Source organism: Leucoraja erinacea, chromosome 7 (genome assembly GCF_028641065.1).
Source record: "Leucoraja erinacea ecotype New England chromosome 7, Leri_hhj_1, whole genome shotgun sequence".
Classification (NCBI taxonomy): domain Eukaryota; kingdom Metazoa; phylum Chordata; class Chondrichthyes; order Rajiformes; family Rajidae; genus Leucoraja; species Leucoraja erinaceus.
In genome coordinates, this window is record NC_073383.1 from 31,075,966 (window position 1) to 31,089,326 (window position 13,361).

The 13,361-nt window shown below is 44.3% G+C and overlaps 2 protein-coding genes across 2 annotated transcripts in view; one reads left to right on the forward strand and one right to left on the reverse strand.

Annotated features, from left to right (window-relative positions):
• slc4a10a (solute carrier family 4 member 10a) overlaps window positions 1-1,201 on the forward strand; it is a 123,745-nt gene extending 122,544 nt beyond the window's left edge. Inside the window, 1 exon segment of the mRNA XM_055638141.1 lies at window positions 225-1,201. Within this exon segment, the coding sequence (XP_055494116.1) occupies window positions 225-303 (79 nt within the window). The 3' untranslated portion in view covers window positions 304-1,201.
• A 2,870-nt stretch (window positions 1,202-4,071) lies between these two features.
• The window catches only part of LOC129698829 (adenylate cyclase type 10-like), a 79,385-nt gene continuing 70,095 nt past the window's right edge, over window positions 4,072-13,361 (reverse strand). Inside the window, exons 30-33 of the mRNA XM_055638142.1 lie at window positions 11,417-11,534; window positions 9,660-9,855; window positions 8,050-8,238; window positions 4,072-4,393 (exon numbers count right to left, since the gene is read on the reverse strand). Of these exons, the coding sequence (XP_055494117.1) occupies window positions 4,190-4,393; window positions 8,050-8,238; window positions 9,660-9,855; window positions 11,417-11,534 (707 nt within the window). The 3' untranslated portion in view covers window positions 4,072-4,189. The remainder of the gene's footprint in view (window positions 4,394-8,049; window positions 8,239-9,659; window positions 9,856-11,416; window positions 11,535-13,361) is intronic.

Sequence of the window (13,361 nt, forward strand, 5' to 3'; positions counted from 1 at the left end):
TTGTTCTTGTTTTACTGCCTGCTGACATGCTGTTTTCTTAACTTATTAGTTTGAATGAAATAAAAGTTGCAAATATAACAACGTGCGTTTGATTTGCGGAGTGACGCGGAACGACTGCATGGAACATCTCACTTCAAGTCGTTGCACATTGTATTTGCATGCAGTTCAGGTGTGGTCTCACCAACCTTCGGCAAATGTAATCTTTCTTTCCCTTATATTCTCAGCTCTCCTGCTTGCAATGAATGGAAAATGGACAAGAAAGCTTACTCAGGGAAGGATATTGACAGGGAAACATGTCTTTAATCGATTTTGCATTCATTTCATGTTTACCTGCTCTTTGAAAATCGGTGCCACCTTTAATTAGTCCCTTCCATTCAATTCCAAATCTACTAGTCTTGTAACGTAACAGTTTGTTATTGAGACAAGCGTGTGATGGTGTGTGTTGGTTACACTGTTTTATCCAACAAAGCATTGGTTACACTGTTTTATCTAACAAAGCATCAAAGATTTTAACTATAAAAGTATTAGTATTTACCATGTGCAGTTAATATATACAAAGACTGCCATATGTTGTAACGTAGTAGTCTGATATCACATTTAGAATTTGTATCTGTAATTTGAAAGTCAATGTTTGTGATTTGGCATTTTAAAGATAAACGTATCTGCTCTATGACACATTGCTTTCTATTGGTTTACAAGTTTATATTTTGGTCTTAATATTTAAAAGTAATGAGTCTGTGATTTAGGTATTGTCCCATTCAAAACCTACCATCTTTCTATATGCTTTTCATATTCTGTAAGATTGTATTATGCAATATTCCAAAGCTTTATCCAGAAAATATACAACATAGATATAGGTTTTCACAGAACTATAGTAGTTATATAAAATTAATATATTTTCTAGTTTTAATCCATCCCTAAATCCATTCTGGATTGATGTTTAAAGTCACAACACAGGTACACTACATCTAGATGGAACAATAATCATGTGATTTAATCTGTTCTATAGAACTGTTTGAGTGTGGAACTGTTTAGAATTTACTGGCCAAGAAATTATTTTTACTTTTTCTTTCTGCGCATTATAACAGTGTGTTCTGCTAATATTGATTGTGGAAGTGCCCTTGGATCCTCTTTGCTAGCTCGTCTTTTGAAAAATTCCCTGGTGCAATGGCATAGTGGGGGAAGGGGGGAGAGAGGGGGGGGAAGGGGGGGAGAGGAGGAGGGGGGGAGAGAGAGGAGGGAGAAGGGAGGGGGGTATAGGGGAGATGGGGAGGGTGGAGGGGGGTAGGGGGGAGGGGGGGGGGGGGGGGGGGGGGCGCGGGGTCGGGGGGGGGGTGGGGGTGGGGGGGGGGGGAGGGGGGGGAGATGGGGGGGGGGGGGGGGGGGGGGGGGGGGGGGGGGGGGGGGGGGGGGGGGAGAGAGGGGGGGGGGTAGAGAAGAGCACCTGCATCCCTTCCTCTGACCACATTTCACACCTCCTCAGCAAAAGCTTTTACAGAGAGGCTGGTTTGAGCTGACTATGGGTGCTCTTTATGGAGTTTGTACGCTCTCCCTGTGACCAGGTGGGTTTTCTCTCACACTCCGAAGACGTACAGGTCTGTAGGTTAATTGGCTTGGGGAAAATTGCAAATTGTGCCTAGTGTGTAGGATAGTGAGCAGAGCAGCAAAGTTTGTAGTTGACCATGATCGGCTGTTTAATTAATCTTGACTCAGTTGAAATATGTTGCTCAGTAATTAATGTGCAGCAGAGTGGCGCAGCGGGTAGAGCTGCTGCCTTACAGCACCAGAGACCCGGGTTCAATCCTGAGCTATGTGTGGAGTTTGCATATTCTCTCTGTGACGGCATGGGTTTCCTCCAGGTGCTCCAGTTTCCTCTAACATCCCAAAGATGTGCGGGTGTGTAGGTTTATTGGCCCTCGGTAAATTGCCCCCTGGTGTGTAGGAAGTGGATGAGAAAGTGGAATAACATAGAACCAGAGTGAACGGGTGATCGATGGTCAATGTGGACGGTTTCCACGATGTGTCTCTAAACTCTAAATGCAATTAATTTCTTGGCCACAAATTCAAAATGCCGTGAAGAGAATAGGTTGGTGTACCGCAGTGATAATGACAATACGAGACTGCGCTATAAAGCAGTTACATACTTTGCACAATACGTAACTTGTACATTCTCTCTGTGTGTTCAAACTGTTTTTAAAGTCCTGTGAATGAAATGAAACCAGCTACTTAAGGAGTAAATGTCATCTGTAAACATCTCCCTCAACGCCACACCACTCATCTCTTGGAAGTACGAAATAACAAAATAAAAGAATGTGCAAACATTCCTGATTTATCAATATTTATCTTGATGTATTGTATACGTTGCATTATACACTATGTGGGACATTTGAATTTAGAGATTTCACTTCATTCCATAACTATTTTAATTGTAAATGTATCATGTTTTTAAACTTGGTGTGATTAATTTTTCAGAGTGAATCACAAAATCCTGTATTAGATGATTAAACAGTATTAAAAATGATAAACCGGTTTATTTTAAACTCTTGTGATTTCTTGATGAAATATTCGTTTGGCAGCAAGAGACACCTGCATCATAGAACATGCAAACATAGGCACAGGAACAGATATGGCATTATGGTGGCGCAGGGGTAGACTTGCTGCCTTACAGTGCCAGAGACCCGGGTTCAACCCTGACTACTGGTGCTGCCTGTGTGGAGTTTGTACGTTCTCCCTGCGATCGTGTGGGTTTTCTCTGGGTTCTCCGGTTTCCTCCCTCACTCCAAAGACGTAGGTTAATTGGCTTCGGTAAAATTGTAAATTTTCCGTAGAGCGTAGGATAGTGCTAGTGTACAGGGTGATAGTTGGTCGGCATGGACTCGGTGGGCTGAAGGGCCTGTTTCCACACTGTTTCTCTAAATTCAAGGTTTCAATGTTTATTATCACATGTACCAATTATGGTACAGTGAAATTTGAATCTAAACAAGAAGATGTTTTAGAAGAATGCTGGTGCTAACTCAAAGGGACCAGTAGATCATGAGGACACCTGTAAAGTGACATCCGAGGAGACATCCGAGACTAGCTTGGTGTTGGATAGGACACATACCTCGTGCCACTAGCATGACACGTAATCACCTGTTGTTCTTAGAGATTAAAATTATTATTTAAAAAACTATTTTTCTAATTGTTAAATCTTATTTGTTTTATCTTTGTTCATTATAAACATATATTAGTTACTTAAAATAAAAAACATTTTAAAAAAGGACCGTGTGGAGAAGCTCGGCAGGTCATGCAGCTTCTGTGGAGGGAATGGACAGACAAAGTTTTGTGTTGCGACCCTTCTTCAGACTGGTCCAACCAGGATTTTAGACATCTCTGGTCTTTGTCCAACCATCTGCCTATCAAACCTCCCCTTCGCCCCCCTTCTCCCCCCCCCCACACCTCAACTGTATCCACCCATCACTTGGGAGTCTTTGAGCTAACACCGAAGTTACTGTGTGTCGGATGATGCCAAGCTTATTTTGTGCTTTTCTGTTTTGTTTAGTTTTGAGATACAGCATGGAAATGGGTCCTTCGGTCCACTGCCCAACAGTCACCAGTAACACTAGTTCTATGTTATCCCACTTTCTCATCCACTTCCGACAGGGGAATTTACAGAGGGACAATTAAGCTACAAACCTGGACGTCTGTGGGATGTGGGAGGAGACCCATGCGGTCACCAGGAGAACGTACAAACGCCACATAGACAGCACCACATAGACAGCACCTGAGGTCCGAGCGGCGCAGCGTTAGAGTTGCTGCCTTACAGTGCCTGAGACCTGGGCTCGATCCTGACTACAGATAGTCCTCCCACTTTCCAAAGACGTGTGGGTTTGTAGGTTAATTGTCCCTCTGTAAATTGCCCCTAGTGTGTAGGGAGTAAATGAAAAAGTGGGATAACATGGAACAAATGTGAACGGGTAATCAATGGGCCGAAAGGCGCTGTGAGGCAGCTGCTCTCCAACACCAAACAAGTGTTAAGATTTTTTTTTTAATTAACCCGTGTTAAAAGATGAGCAGTAACGAAAATGCTTATTAATCCATTTTATTTTGAGGAACGAACATCAATGGAATGAAAACATCGGAGAGCAACGATTGCTTGAGGTGCCGGGGGCAGGTGAGGCTGCAGGAGGCCTGGGAGTGCCAAGCTGGCTTAGTAAGGGATGCAGACTAAATCACTCTCTGACTTGTCGTCTGACTGGTCCTCGAAATCGACCGGCGGTAAGCTGCTCAATGGCTGTAGTAAGAAGCGGGCGGGTTCCTGGTTTGCTGCTTCCTCCCAGGTTGGCATGTTCTCTGCATTTTTCACCCACATGTTTTCTAGCTCATTGTCTTCATCTTCATTAAACCACGAAATCTGTTAACATAATCCAGTAAACCCTCGTTATAACCGACCATGGGGGGCCTGTTTCTGCGCTGTATGGCTCTATGACTATACGCAATTGAGGCCCAGATGAAGTGGACGTGAAGAAAATGTTTCCATTGGTGGGTGAGTCTCGAACCAGAGGGCACAGCCTCAGAATAAAAGGACGTACCTTTACAATGGAGACGAGGAGGAATTTATTTTACCAGAAGGTGGTGAATCTCTGGAATTTATTGCCACAGACAGCAGTGGAGGCCAAGTCAATGGGTATTTTTAAGGCAGAGATTGACAGATTCTTGGTTAGTAAGGGTGTCGGGGGTTATGGGGGAAGGCAGGAGAATCGGGGTGTGAGTTAATGATATATCAACTATGATTTTGTATACCTCAAAAACATAGAAACATGGAAAATAGGTGCAGGAGTAGGCCATTCTGCCCTTCGAGCCAGCACCGCCATTCAATATGATCATGGCTGATCATGGCGGAGGTGGAACGTGTTTCTAGCTTCAGGTTCCTGGGAGTCAACATCTCCGATGACCTCTCTTGGACCAAAAATCCCTCTACTATGATCAAGAAGGCTCATCAGCGTCTTTTCTTCCCGAGGAGACTGAAGAAGGTCCATCTGTCTCCTCAGATCCTGGTGAACTTCTACCGCTGCACCATCGAGAGCATCCTTACCAACTGCATCACAGTATGGTATGGGCAACTGCTCTGTCTCCGACCGGAAGGCACTGCAGAGGGTGGTGAAAATTGCCCAACGCATCACCGGTTCCACGCTCCCCTCCATTGAGTCTGTCCAAAGCAAGCGCTGTCTGCGGAGGGCGCTCAGCATCGCCAAGGACTGCTCTCACCCCAACCATGGACTGTTTACCCTCCTACCATCCGGGAGGCGCTACAGGTCTCTCCCGTTGCCGAACCAGCAGGTCGAGGAACAGCTTCTTTCCGGCCGCTGTCACTCTACTAAACAACGTACCTCGGTGACTGCCAATCACCCCCCCCGGACACTTATTATTTATTTTTTTATTCAAATCATTTGCTATGTCGCTCTTCAAGGGAGATGCTAAATGCATTTCGTTGTCTCTGTACTGTACACTGACAATGACAATTAAAATTGAATCTGAATCTGAATCTGAATCTGATGATCCAAATTCAGTACCCCGTTCCTGCTTTATCCCAACATCCCTTGATTCCATTAGCCATCTCAATCCTAAATGTCCTACCCTTTATTCTTAAACTGTGACCCCTGGTTCTGGACTCCCCCATCATCGGGAACATTTTTCCTGCATCTAGCCAGTCCAATCCCTTAAGGATTTTATATGTTTCTATAAGATATCCTCTCATCCTTCTAAATTCCAGTGAATACAAGTCCAGTCGACCCATTCTTTCATCGTATGTCAGTCCCGCCATCCCAGGAATTAAAGTGGTGAACCTACGCTGCACTCCCTCAATAGCAAGAAAGTCCTTCCTCAAATTAGGAGACCAAACCTGCAGGGCCCTGCACAACCTCAGTGGGACCTCCTTGCTCTTAAACTCAAATCCTCTCGCTATGAAGGCCAACATGCCAATACCTTTCTTCACTGCTTGCTCTACACTTATGCTTACTTTCAGTGACTGATGTATAAACACACCCAGGTCTCGTTACACCTCCCCTTTTCCTAATCTGACACCATTCAGATAATAATCTGTCTCCTTCTTGCCACCAAAATGGATCAGCTCACATTTATCTATAGTACATTATACTGCATCTGCCCACTCACCCAATCTATCCAAGTCACCCTACAGCCCCATAGCATCCTCCTCGCAGCTCACACTGCCACCCAGCTTTGTATCATCCGCAAACTTGGAAAATCCTAGCCTGCTCAACCTCTCTCTAGGCCCTCGAGTCCTGGAAACATCCTCGTAAATCGTCTCTGCACCCATTCCAGCTTGGCAAATTCTCTAATTGTGACATCACCAACGTTTTGTACAACTGCATCATGAACTCTCAAATGTTACACTCAATACTCTGACATTTTGTTTAGTTTTGAGATACAGCGTGGAAACAGACCCACTGAGTCCATGCCATACACTAGTTCTATCCTCCACACCAGCGACAATTTACAGAGGCCAATTAACCTGCAAACCTGTCCGTCTTTGGAATGTGGGAGGAAACCGGAGCATCTGGAGGAACCCCATGCAGTCGCACGAGAATGTGCAAACTCCATACAGACAGCACCTAGATAGTGCACAAACTATCAAGAAGTGTCCAGTTCTGTGGCCAGGCGTCAAGGCCTGAGCTGTAGAGAGAGGTTGAGCAGGCTCGGACTTTATTCCTTGCATGCTGGAAGGATGAGAGGTAATCTTATAGAGGTGTATAAAATCATGAGAGGAGTAGAGAGCGTAGATGCAGATAGCGTTTTACCTAGAGTAGGGGAATCACTGTATCTTGGTACACATTACAATAATAAACTGGACTAAACTAAAGTGGATGGCAACTGGGAAATTCTGGAAGCCTTAGCTTGAATTGGTTAGAAACTGGGATACAATCATACAGTGTAGAAATGGGTCTTTCAGCCCAGTTTGCCCACACCAACTAGCATGCTCCATCTACACTGGTCCCACCTGCCTGCATTTGATCCATTAGCCCTCTAAACCTGTCCTATCCACGGACCTGTCCATATGTCTTTTAAATGCTATTATAGTATCTGCCTGTGTGTGTAGGATAGTGTTATAGTACCTATAAGTTATCACCTCCAGCAGCTCATTCCATATACCCACCGCCCTTTGTGTGAAAAAGTTGCCCCTCAGGTTCCCATTAAAGCTTTAACCCCGCACCTTAAACCTATGACCTCTGGTTCTTGATCCCAGAGGTTTTGAGTCATACAGCTTGGAATCAGGCCTTCGGGAGCAACTTGCCCATCTCTGCATTTAACTCCATTAACCATTCCTTAGCCCACCTGCCCCACCAATCAAGATCCTCCTGCAATTTTTGACAGCCAATCTGCTCCAATTTATGACAATGTTTTGACAAGTTAAAATGTCTGGTAACCAGGACATAAAGTCATAAGTTATAGAAACAGAATTAGGCCATTCGGCACATCGAGTCTACTCCACCATTCAATCATGGCAGATCTATCTTTCTCCTCTCAACCCCATTCTCCTGTCTTCACCACATAACCCCTGACACCCTCATGGGCCTGTCCCACTTAGGCGATTTTTTGGGCGATTACCGGCGACTGCCGCAAAATTTTCAACATGTTGACAACATTTCGGCGACAGTGGTGACAATTTCTGCTGTCGTAGGTTGACGTAGGTGTTGTCGAAGGTGCTGTCGTAGGTTGTTGCCCAGTGTCGTAGGTGAATTCCATTAAAACTAGTCCCTGGCAGTCGCCTAAAGAGTTGCCTAAGTGGGACAGGCCCTTTACTAATCAAGAATCTACCAATCTCCGCCTTAAATATATCCATTGACTTGTCCTCCACAGCCGTCTGTGGCAATAAATACTGCAGATTCACCACCTTCTGATTAAATAAATTCCTCCTCATCTCCATTCTAAAGGTACATCCTTTTATTCTAAGGCTGTACCCTCTGGTCCTGGACTTCCACTAGTGGAAACATCGTCTCCGCATCCACTCTATCCAGGGCTTACACTATAGGGAGAGATGCGGGCACTTACTTTGCTTTCGTTTACCCACTGTTCCTCCAGTATGTTTCCGTGCAACTTGCTGAAAATCAACGCACGATCCAACAAATGGCTCGCAGTTCCTATCTGTCCGGCCAACATGCGGCAGTAAGCTTTGAGATGCAAGAGTCGTGGATAAAATACCGGTGAGGTGTCACACCTTCGTCTGAAGTCACGGAGGTGCTATTCAAATTCAAAATAAAATGACACCATTTATTTATTTCAATATTTTGTATAGTTTAGAGATACAGCGTGGAAACAGGCACTTCAGCCCACCAAGTCAGCGGCCACCATCGATCACCTGTTCACACTAGTAGTATTATACCCCTTTTTCTCTGGGGAGGTGGGGGGTTCACAGAGTCCAATTAAGCTCCAAACCCACGCTTCTTTGGGATGTGAGGGGAAACCGGAGCACCCGGAGGAAACCCACCCAGTCACAGGGAGAATGTACAAACTCCGTACTGACAGCACCCGTGGTCAGGATTGAACCTGGGTGTCTGGCGCTGTAAGGCAGCAACTCTACATCTGTGCCACCGTGCCACTCAAATGAGAATGTCATTGATTTTTGTTGGTAACCATGACAATTACACATGTGATTATTAGGAAGAGGAGAATTATTGCAAAACTAAAAATGCAAAGGTTTCAATAATATGCTTTACAACTTTGATTTCCTGCCATCACGTTTTACCTGAACAATATGCAACTTCTCTCAAATTACTTTATTGATTTTACTGGCAACTTCAAAAGGGCGGCACGGGGGCGCAGCGGTAGAGTTGCTGCCTTACAGCACTTGCAGCGTCGGAGACCCGGGTTCGATCCTGACTACGGGTGTTGTCTGTACGGAGTTTTATGTTCTCCGTGTGACTTGCGTGGGTTTTCTCCGAGATCTTCAGTTTCCTCCCACACTCCAAAGACATGCAGGTATGTAGGTAAATTGGCTTGGTAAATGTAAAAATTGTCCCTAGTGTGTGTGTGTGTAGGATAGTGTTAATATGTGAGGATCGCTGGTCGGCACGGCTGGTCGACGTGGACCCAGTGGGCTGAAGAACCTTTCCGACTTTTATCTCTAAACTAAACTAAACTTAAAAACTGGATAAAAATAATTGTAGAACAGTACAGCACAGGAACAGGCCCATCGTCCGAATATGACTGCAAGTTAAGCTAATCCCCTGTGCCCACCCTTGATCCATATCCCTCCAGTACCTCCACATCCATGTGCCTGTCCAGAAGTCTCTTAAATGCTCATATTGTATCTGCCTCCAACACCACCCCTGGCAGTAAGTTCAAGGCATCCACCACTTTGTGTAAAAATAAATTTGAACCGCACATCTCCTTTAAACCTTTCCACTCTATCCCTTTATTCTATGCCATTCAGTCTTTGACATTTTAATCCTGGGTTCTGACTGTCTACCGTATCTAAGCCTCTCATAATTTTATATACTTCTATCAGGTCTCCTTGCAACCTCTGGCGTTCCATAGAAAAAAAATCCAAGTTTGTTTGACCTCTCCTTTTGGCTAATCCCCTCTCATCCAGGCAACTTACTGGTAATGTAGCAGAGGTGATACCATTTTAATAACGAAGACTTGAAGAATAAAAAACAAACCTCTTTAGTTTGCTGGTAAACTTCCATGACAGTTTCTTGCCTTTCCAGCAACGCCTTTCTAAACACCAATATCTGACACTCCAAAAACTTGGAATAACCGTACATGGAGATCAGTGAAGCATTCGTGTGAGCCGCCAATTTTTTTGCGCTTTTAAAAGACGGAATAGCCTTCCTCCAATGTGACAACCTTAGATACCTATGTAGAAACCAAGACTTAATGTTAGCAACGGGAAACATTGCAGTTAAAAAACATCAAACAATTGCATGGTGGCGCAGCGGTTGAGTTGCCGCCTCACATCGCCAGAGACCCAGGTTCAATCCTGACCTCAGGTGATGTCTATGTGGGGTTTTCACCTTCTCCCTCTGACCGTGTGGGTTTTCTCCGGGTGCTCTGGTTTCCTCCCACATGCGAGTTTGTAGGTTAATTGGCCCTTTGTAAATTGCCCCCTAGCGTGTAGGGAGTGGATGAGAAAGTGAGATAACACAGAATGACACAAAGTGCTGGGGTAACTCAGCAGGTCAAGCAGCATCTCTAGAGAACATGGATAGGTGACATTTCGGGTTGACACCCTTCAGATTGAAAAAGAGTCTCGACCCGAAATGTCACCTGTCCATGATCTCCAGAGATATTGCATGACCTGCTGAGTTATTCCAACACTTTGTGCACTTTTGTGTAAGCCTGCCTCTGCAGTTATTTGTGTCTACAGTATATCATAGAAACTAGTGTGAATTGGTGATCAATGCTTGGCGTGAACTCGGTGGGAAGAAAGGCTTGTTTCCATTCTGTACATCGAGAATTAAAAAACGATTTTTAACCAGATAAAACTTAATTTATCTCTGAAGTCTCAAAACTGGTGATATTTCAGTTTGCTACAAAAGATGACAATGAAATAATTGTTACAGTGGTGCTTAGTATTTTGGGTATGTAGAGAGTGTATTTTGAGATTTATAAAATCTCGGATTGTTGTTTAGAGGATATTCAAAGATGGTATTGAATCTATGTTTCTCTGGAACGTCGGAGACTTGATAAGAGTTACTTTTAAAATGTGAATAGCAAAAATAGGGTAGATGGAAATATTTTCACAGGGTAGAAATGTCCAACACTAGAGGGCATAGCTATTTGGTGAGAGGGGAACGTTTAAAGGAGTTGTGCGGGGCAAGGTTTTTTACACAGTGGCTAGTGGAAGCCTGGAATGTGCTGCCACGGGTAGTGGTGGAGGCAGATATGAAAGTGGCGTTTAAGAGGCTTTTGGATCAACGCATGGAAGTGCAGGGAATGGAGGGATGTGGATCATGTGCAGGCACATGATATCAGTTTAACTTGGCATCATGTTCAGCATGGACATTGTGGGCCGAAGGGACCGTTCCTGTGCTGTTCTATGTTCCATGTTCCACGTTCAGGAAGCGTGATGAAGGACACAAATCAGCGTCTATGATGCCGAAGTAGAAATGGTCAAGAGCTTCAAGTTCCAGCATAAATATCACCAACAATATGCCCTAGACCAACTACGTTGAAACTACGACCAACACCTCTACTTCCTCAGGAGACTATAGAGGTTCGTGGAAGCGGACACGATGGTGGCTTTTAAGAGGCTGTTGGATAGGCACATGGATATGCAAGGAATGGACAGATATGAATCATGTAGACAGTGATTAGATTAACAGAATCATGTTCAGCATGGACATTGTTTCAAGATCTTGAAAAGTCCTGTCCTACTGCCACTAGTTTTTTCTATTAGCGATAAATATGGATTTACCAGAGGGCCACTGATGAGTGGAGAGCCAGCATTATATTTTTTTCCGACTTTATTAAGGGATCATCAATGATTCCATTAACAAAAAGAAGGCATTCTTCAAACGGCCTTAGTGCTAAACCTATAAACAAAAGAATCGCAGTGTGATTTCCATGTGTTCCTGGATCAGTCAAACAATCATAACATTGAGAGCAAAGCTGTGCCTGTGCTTGACATAAACTTCAGAAAATCTACAGTTGTTTTTTAAATGATGTACAGTTTTAATTAGTTTATTATTGTCACGTGTACCAGGGTACTGTGGAAAGCTCTTTGTTGCATGCTATCCAATAAACAGAAAGACAACAAACAAGCCGTCCACAGTGCAAAGATAAAGGGTACAACGTTTAGTGCAAGATAAAGACAGATTAAAGATAGCTCGATGGTCTCCAATGAGGTAGATGGGATGTCATGACCGCTCTCTAGCTGATGAGAAGACCATTCAGTTGCCTGATAACATCTGGGAAGAAACTGTCCCTAAATCTGGAGGTGTAGATTTTCCCACTTCTGCACTTCCTGAGGTGGGAAGAGGGCATGACCGGGGTGAGACTGGTCCTTCATTATGCTGGTGGCCTTGCCAAGGCAGAGATGAGAGATTGGTTTGTGAATTAGCAGCGTTATAGATGCAGCTCAATCCATCACACAGACCAGGCTTCCAGCATTTAAGATCATAAGATTGTAAGGCATAGGAGCAGCATTAGGCCATTCAGTCCATAAATCATGCCACTCAATCATGGCTGATCCATTTCTCCCTCTTGTCCCCATTCTTTAACGCCCTTACTAATCTACATGTCGTGCTGACTTGGAAAAGCAGCCAACATAAACAAAGACCTGTCCCACCGCTGTCATTCCTTCTTCTCCCTGCTCCCGAACGGTAGTGATGAATAGAAATTCTGAATCAATGTTATAAGATTGTTCTGAAAGACAAAATGGTTGGCCAGGTAGACTAAAACAAAGGACATAAGATGGCTGCTGACCAGACTTGCTGGAACCGGCTGTTAGAATGGATACACAATGTATTGCAGTTACTGTGTAGTCATGAATAAAGGATCACAGGCCCAGTCTGACAAGATTGAGCCTGACAATTCTGGGCAATGCAACAACTGGAGCCTTGGAGGCAGTAAAAATCCAGATGGCCGAAATGAGGATGTTTTCCCTACAAAATAGATATGCGCTCGATTACTTATTGGCTAGAGAAGGGGGGACCTGTACCGTCATAAAAGGGAAATGTATGATGGGGGTTCAAGACCGGACTAGCAACATCACACAACACCAGAAAGAGATTACCACCTTTTTGGATGGAATAAATGAAAACCAGGGATGGGGGAATTGGGGATTAGGGGGAGTATACAACTGGATCATCAGCATTGCCATCTATGCTGCTATAGTAGTTACTTGCTTATTTGTGGGGATTGCTATTGTAAAGTGTATCCTAGCCCGATTAATGGTGGCTTTATCGGGTTTGGGGACCACCCCCGAGGAAACTAAAAATTCTGTACGAATGATGATCTTACAGCGTGAGCAGGAGAGACTGTTACCATTCCCCAACGACAGCGAAAACGATGAAGTGAGTGAGGAAGGAGAATTAGGGGACAAAGGTCAGACGGTCCAAGAAGCCTTGGCCAGGGAACTAAAAGGTTACGAGATTCGGCGAATGGGACTTTTAAATGGACTATGAGTGTTGCCATAAGAATGGCAAAAGGGGGGAATGATGAATAGAAATTCTGAATCAATGTTATAAGATTGTTCTGAAAGACAAAATGGTTGGCCAGGTAGACTGAAACAAAGGACATAAGATGGCTGCTGACCAGACTTGCTGGAACCGGCTGTTAGAATGGATACACAATGTCTTGCAGTTACTGTGTAGTCATGAATAAAGGATCACAGGCCCAGTCTGACAAGATTGAGGAAT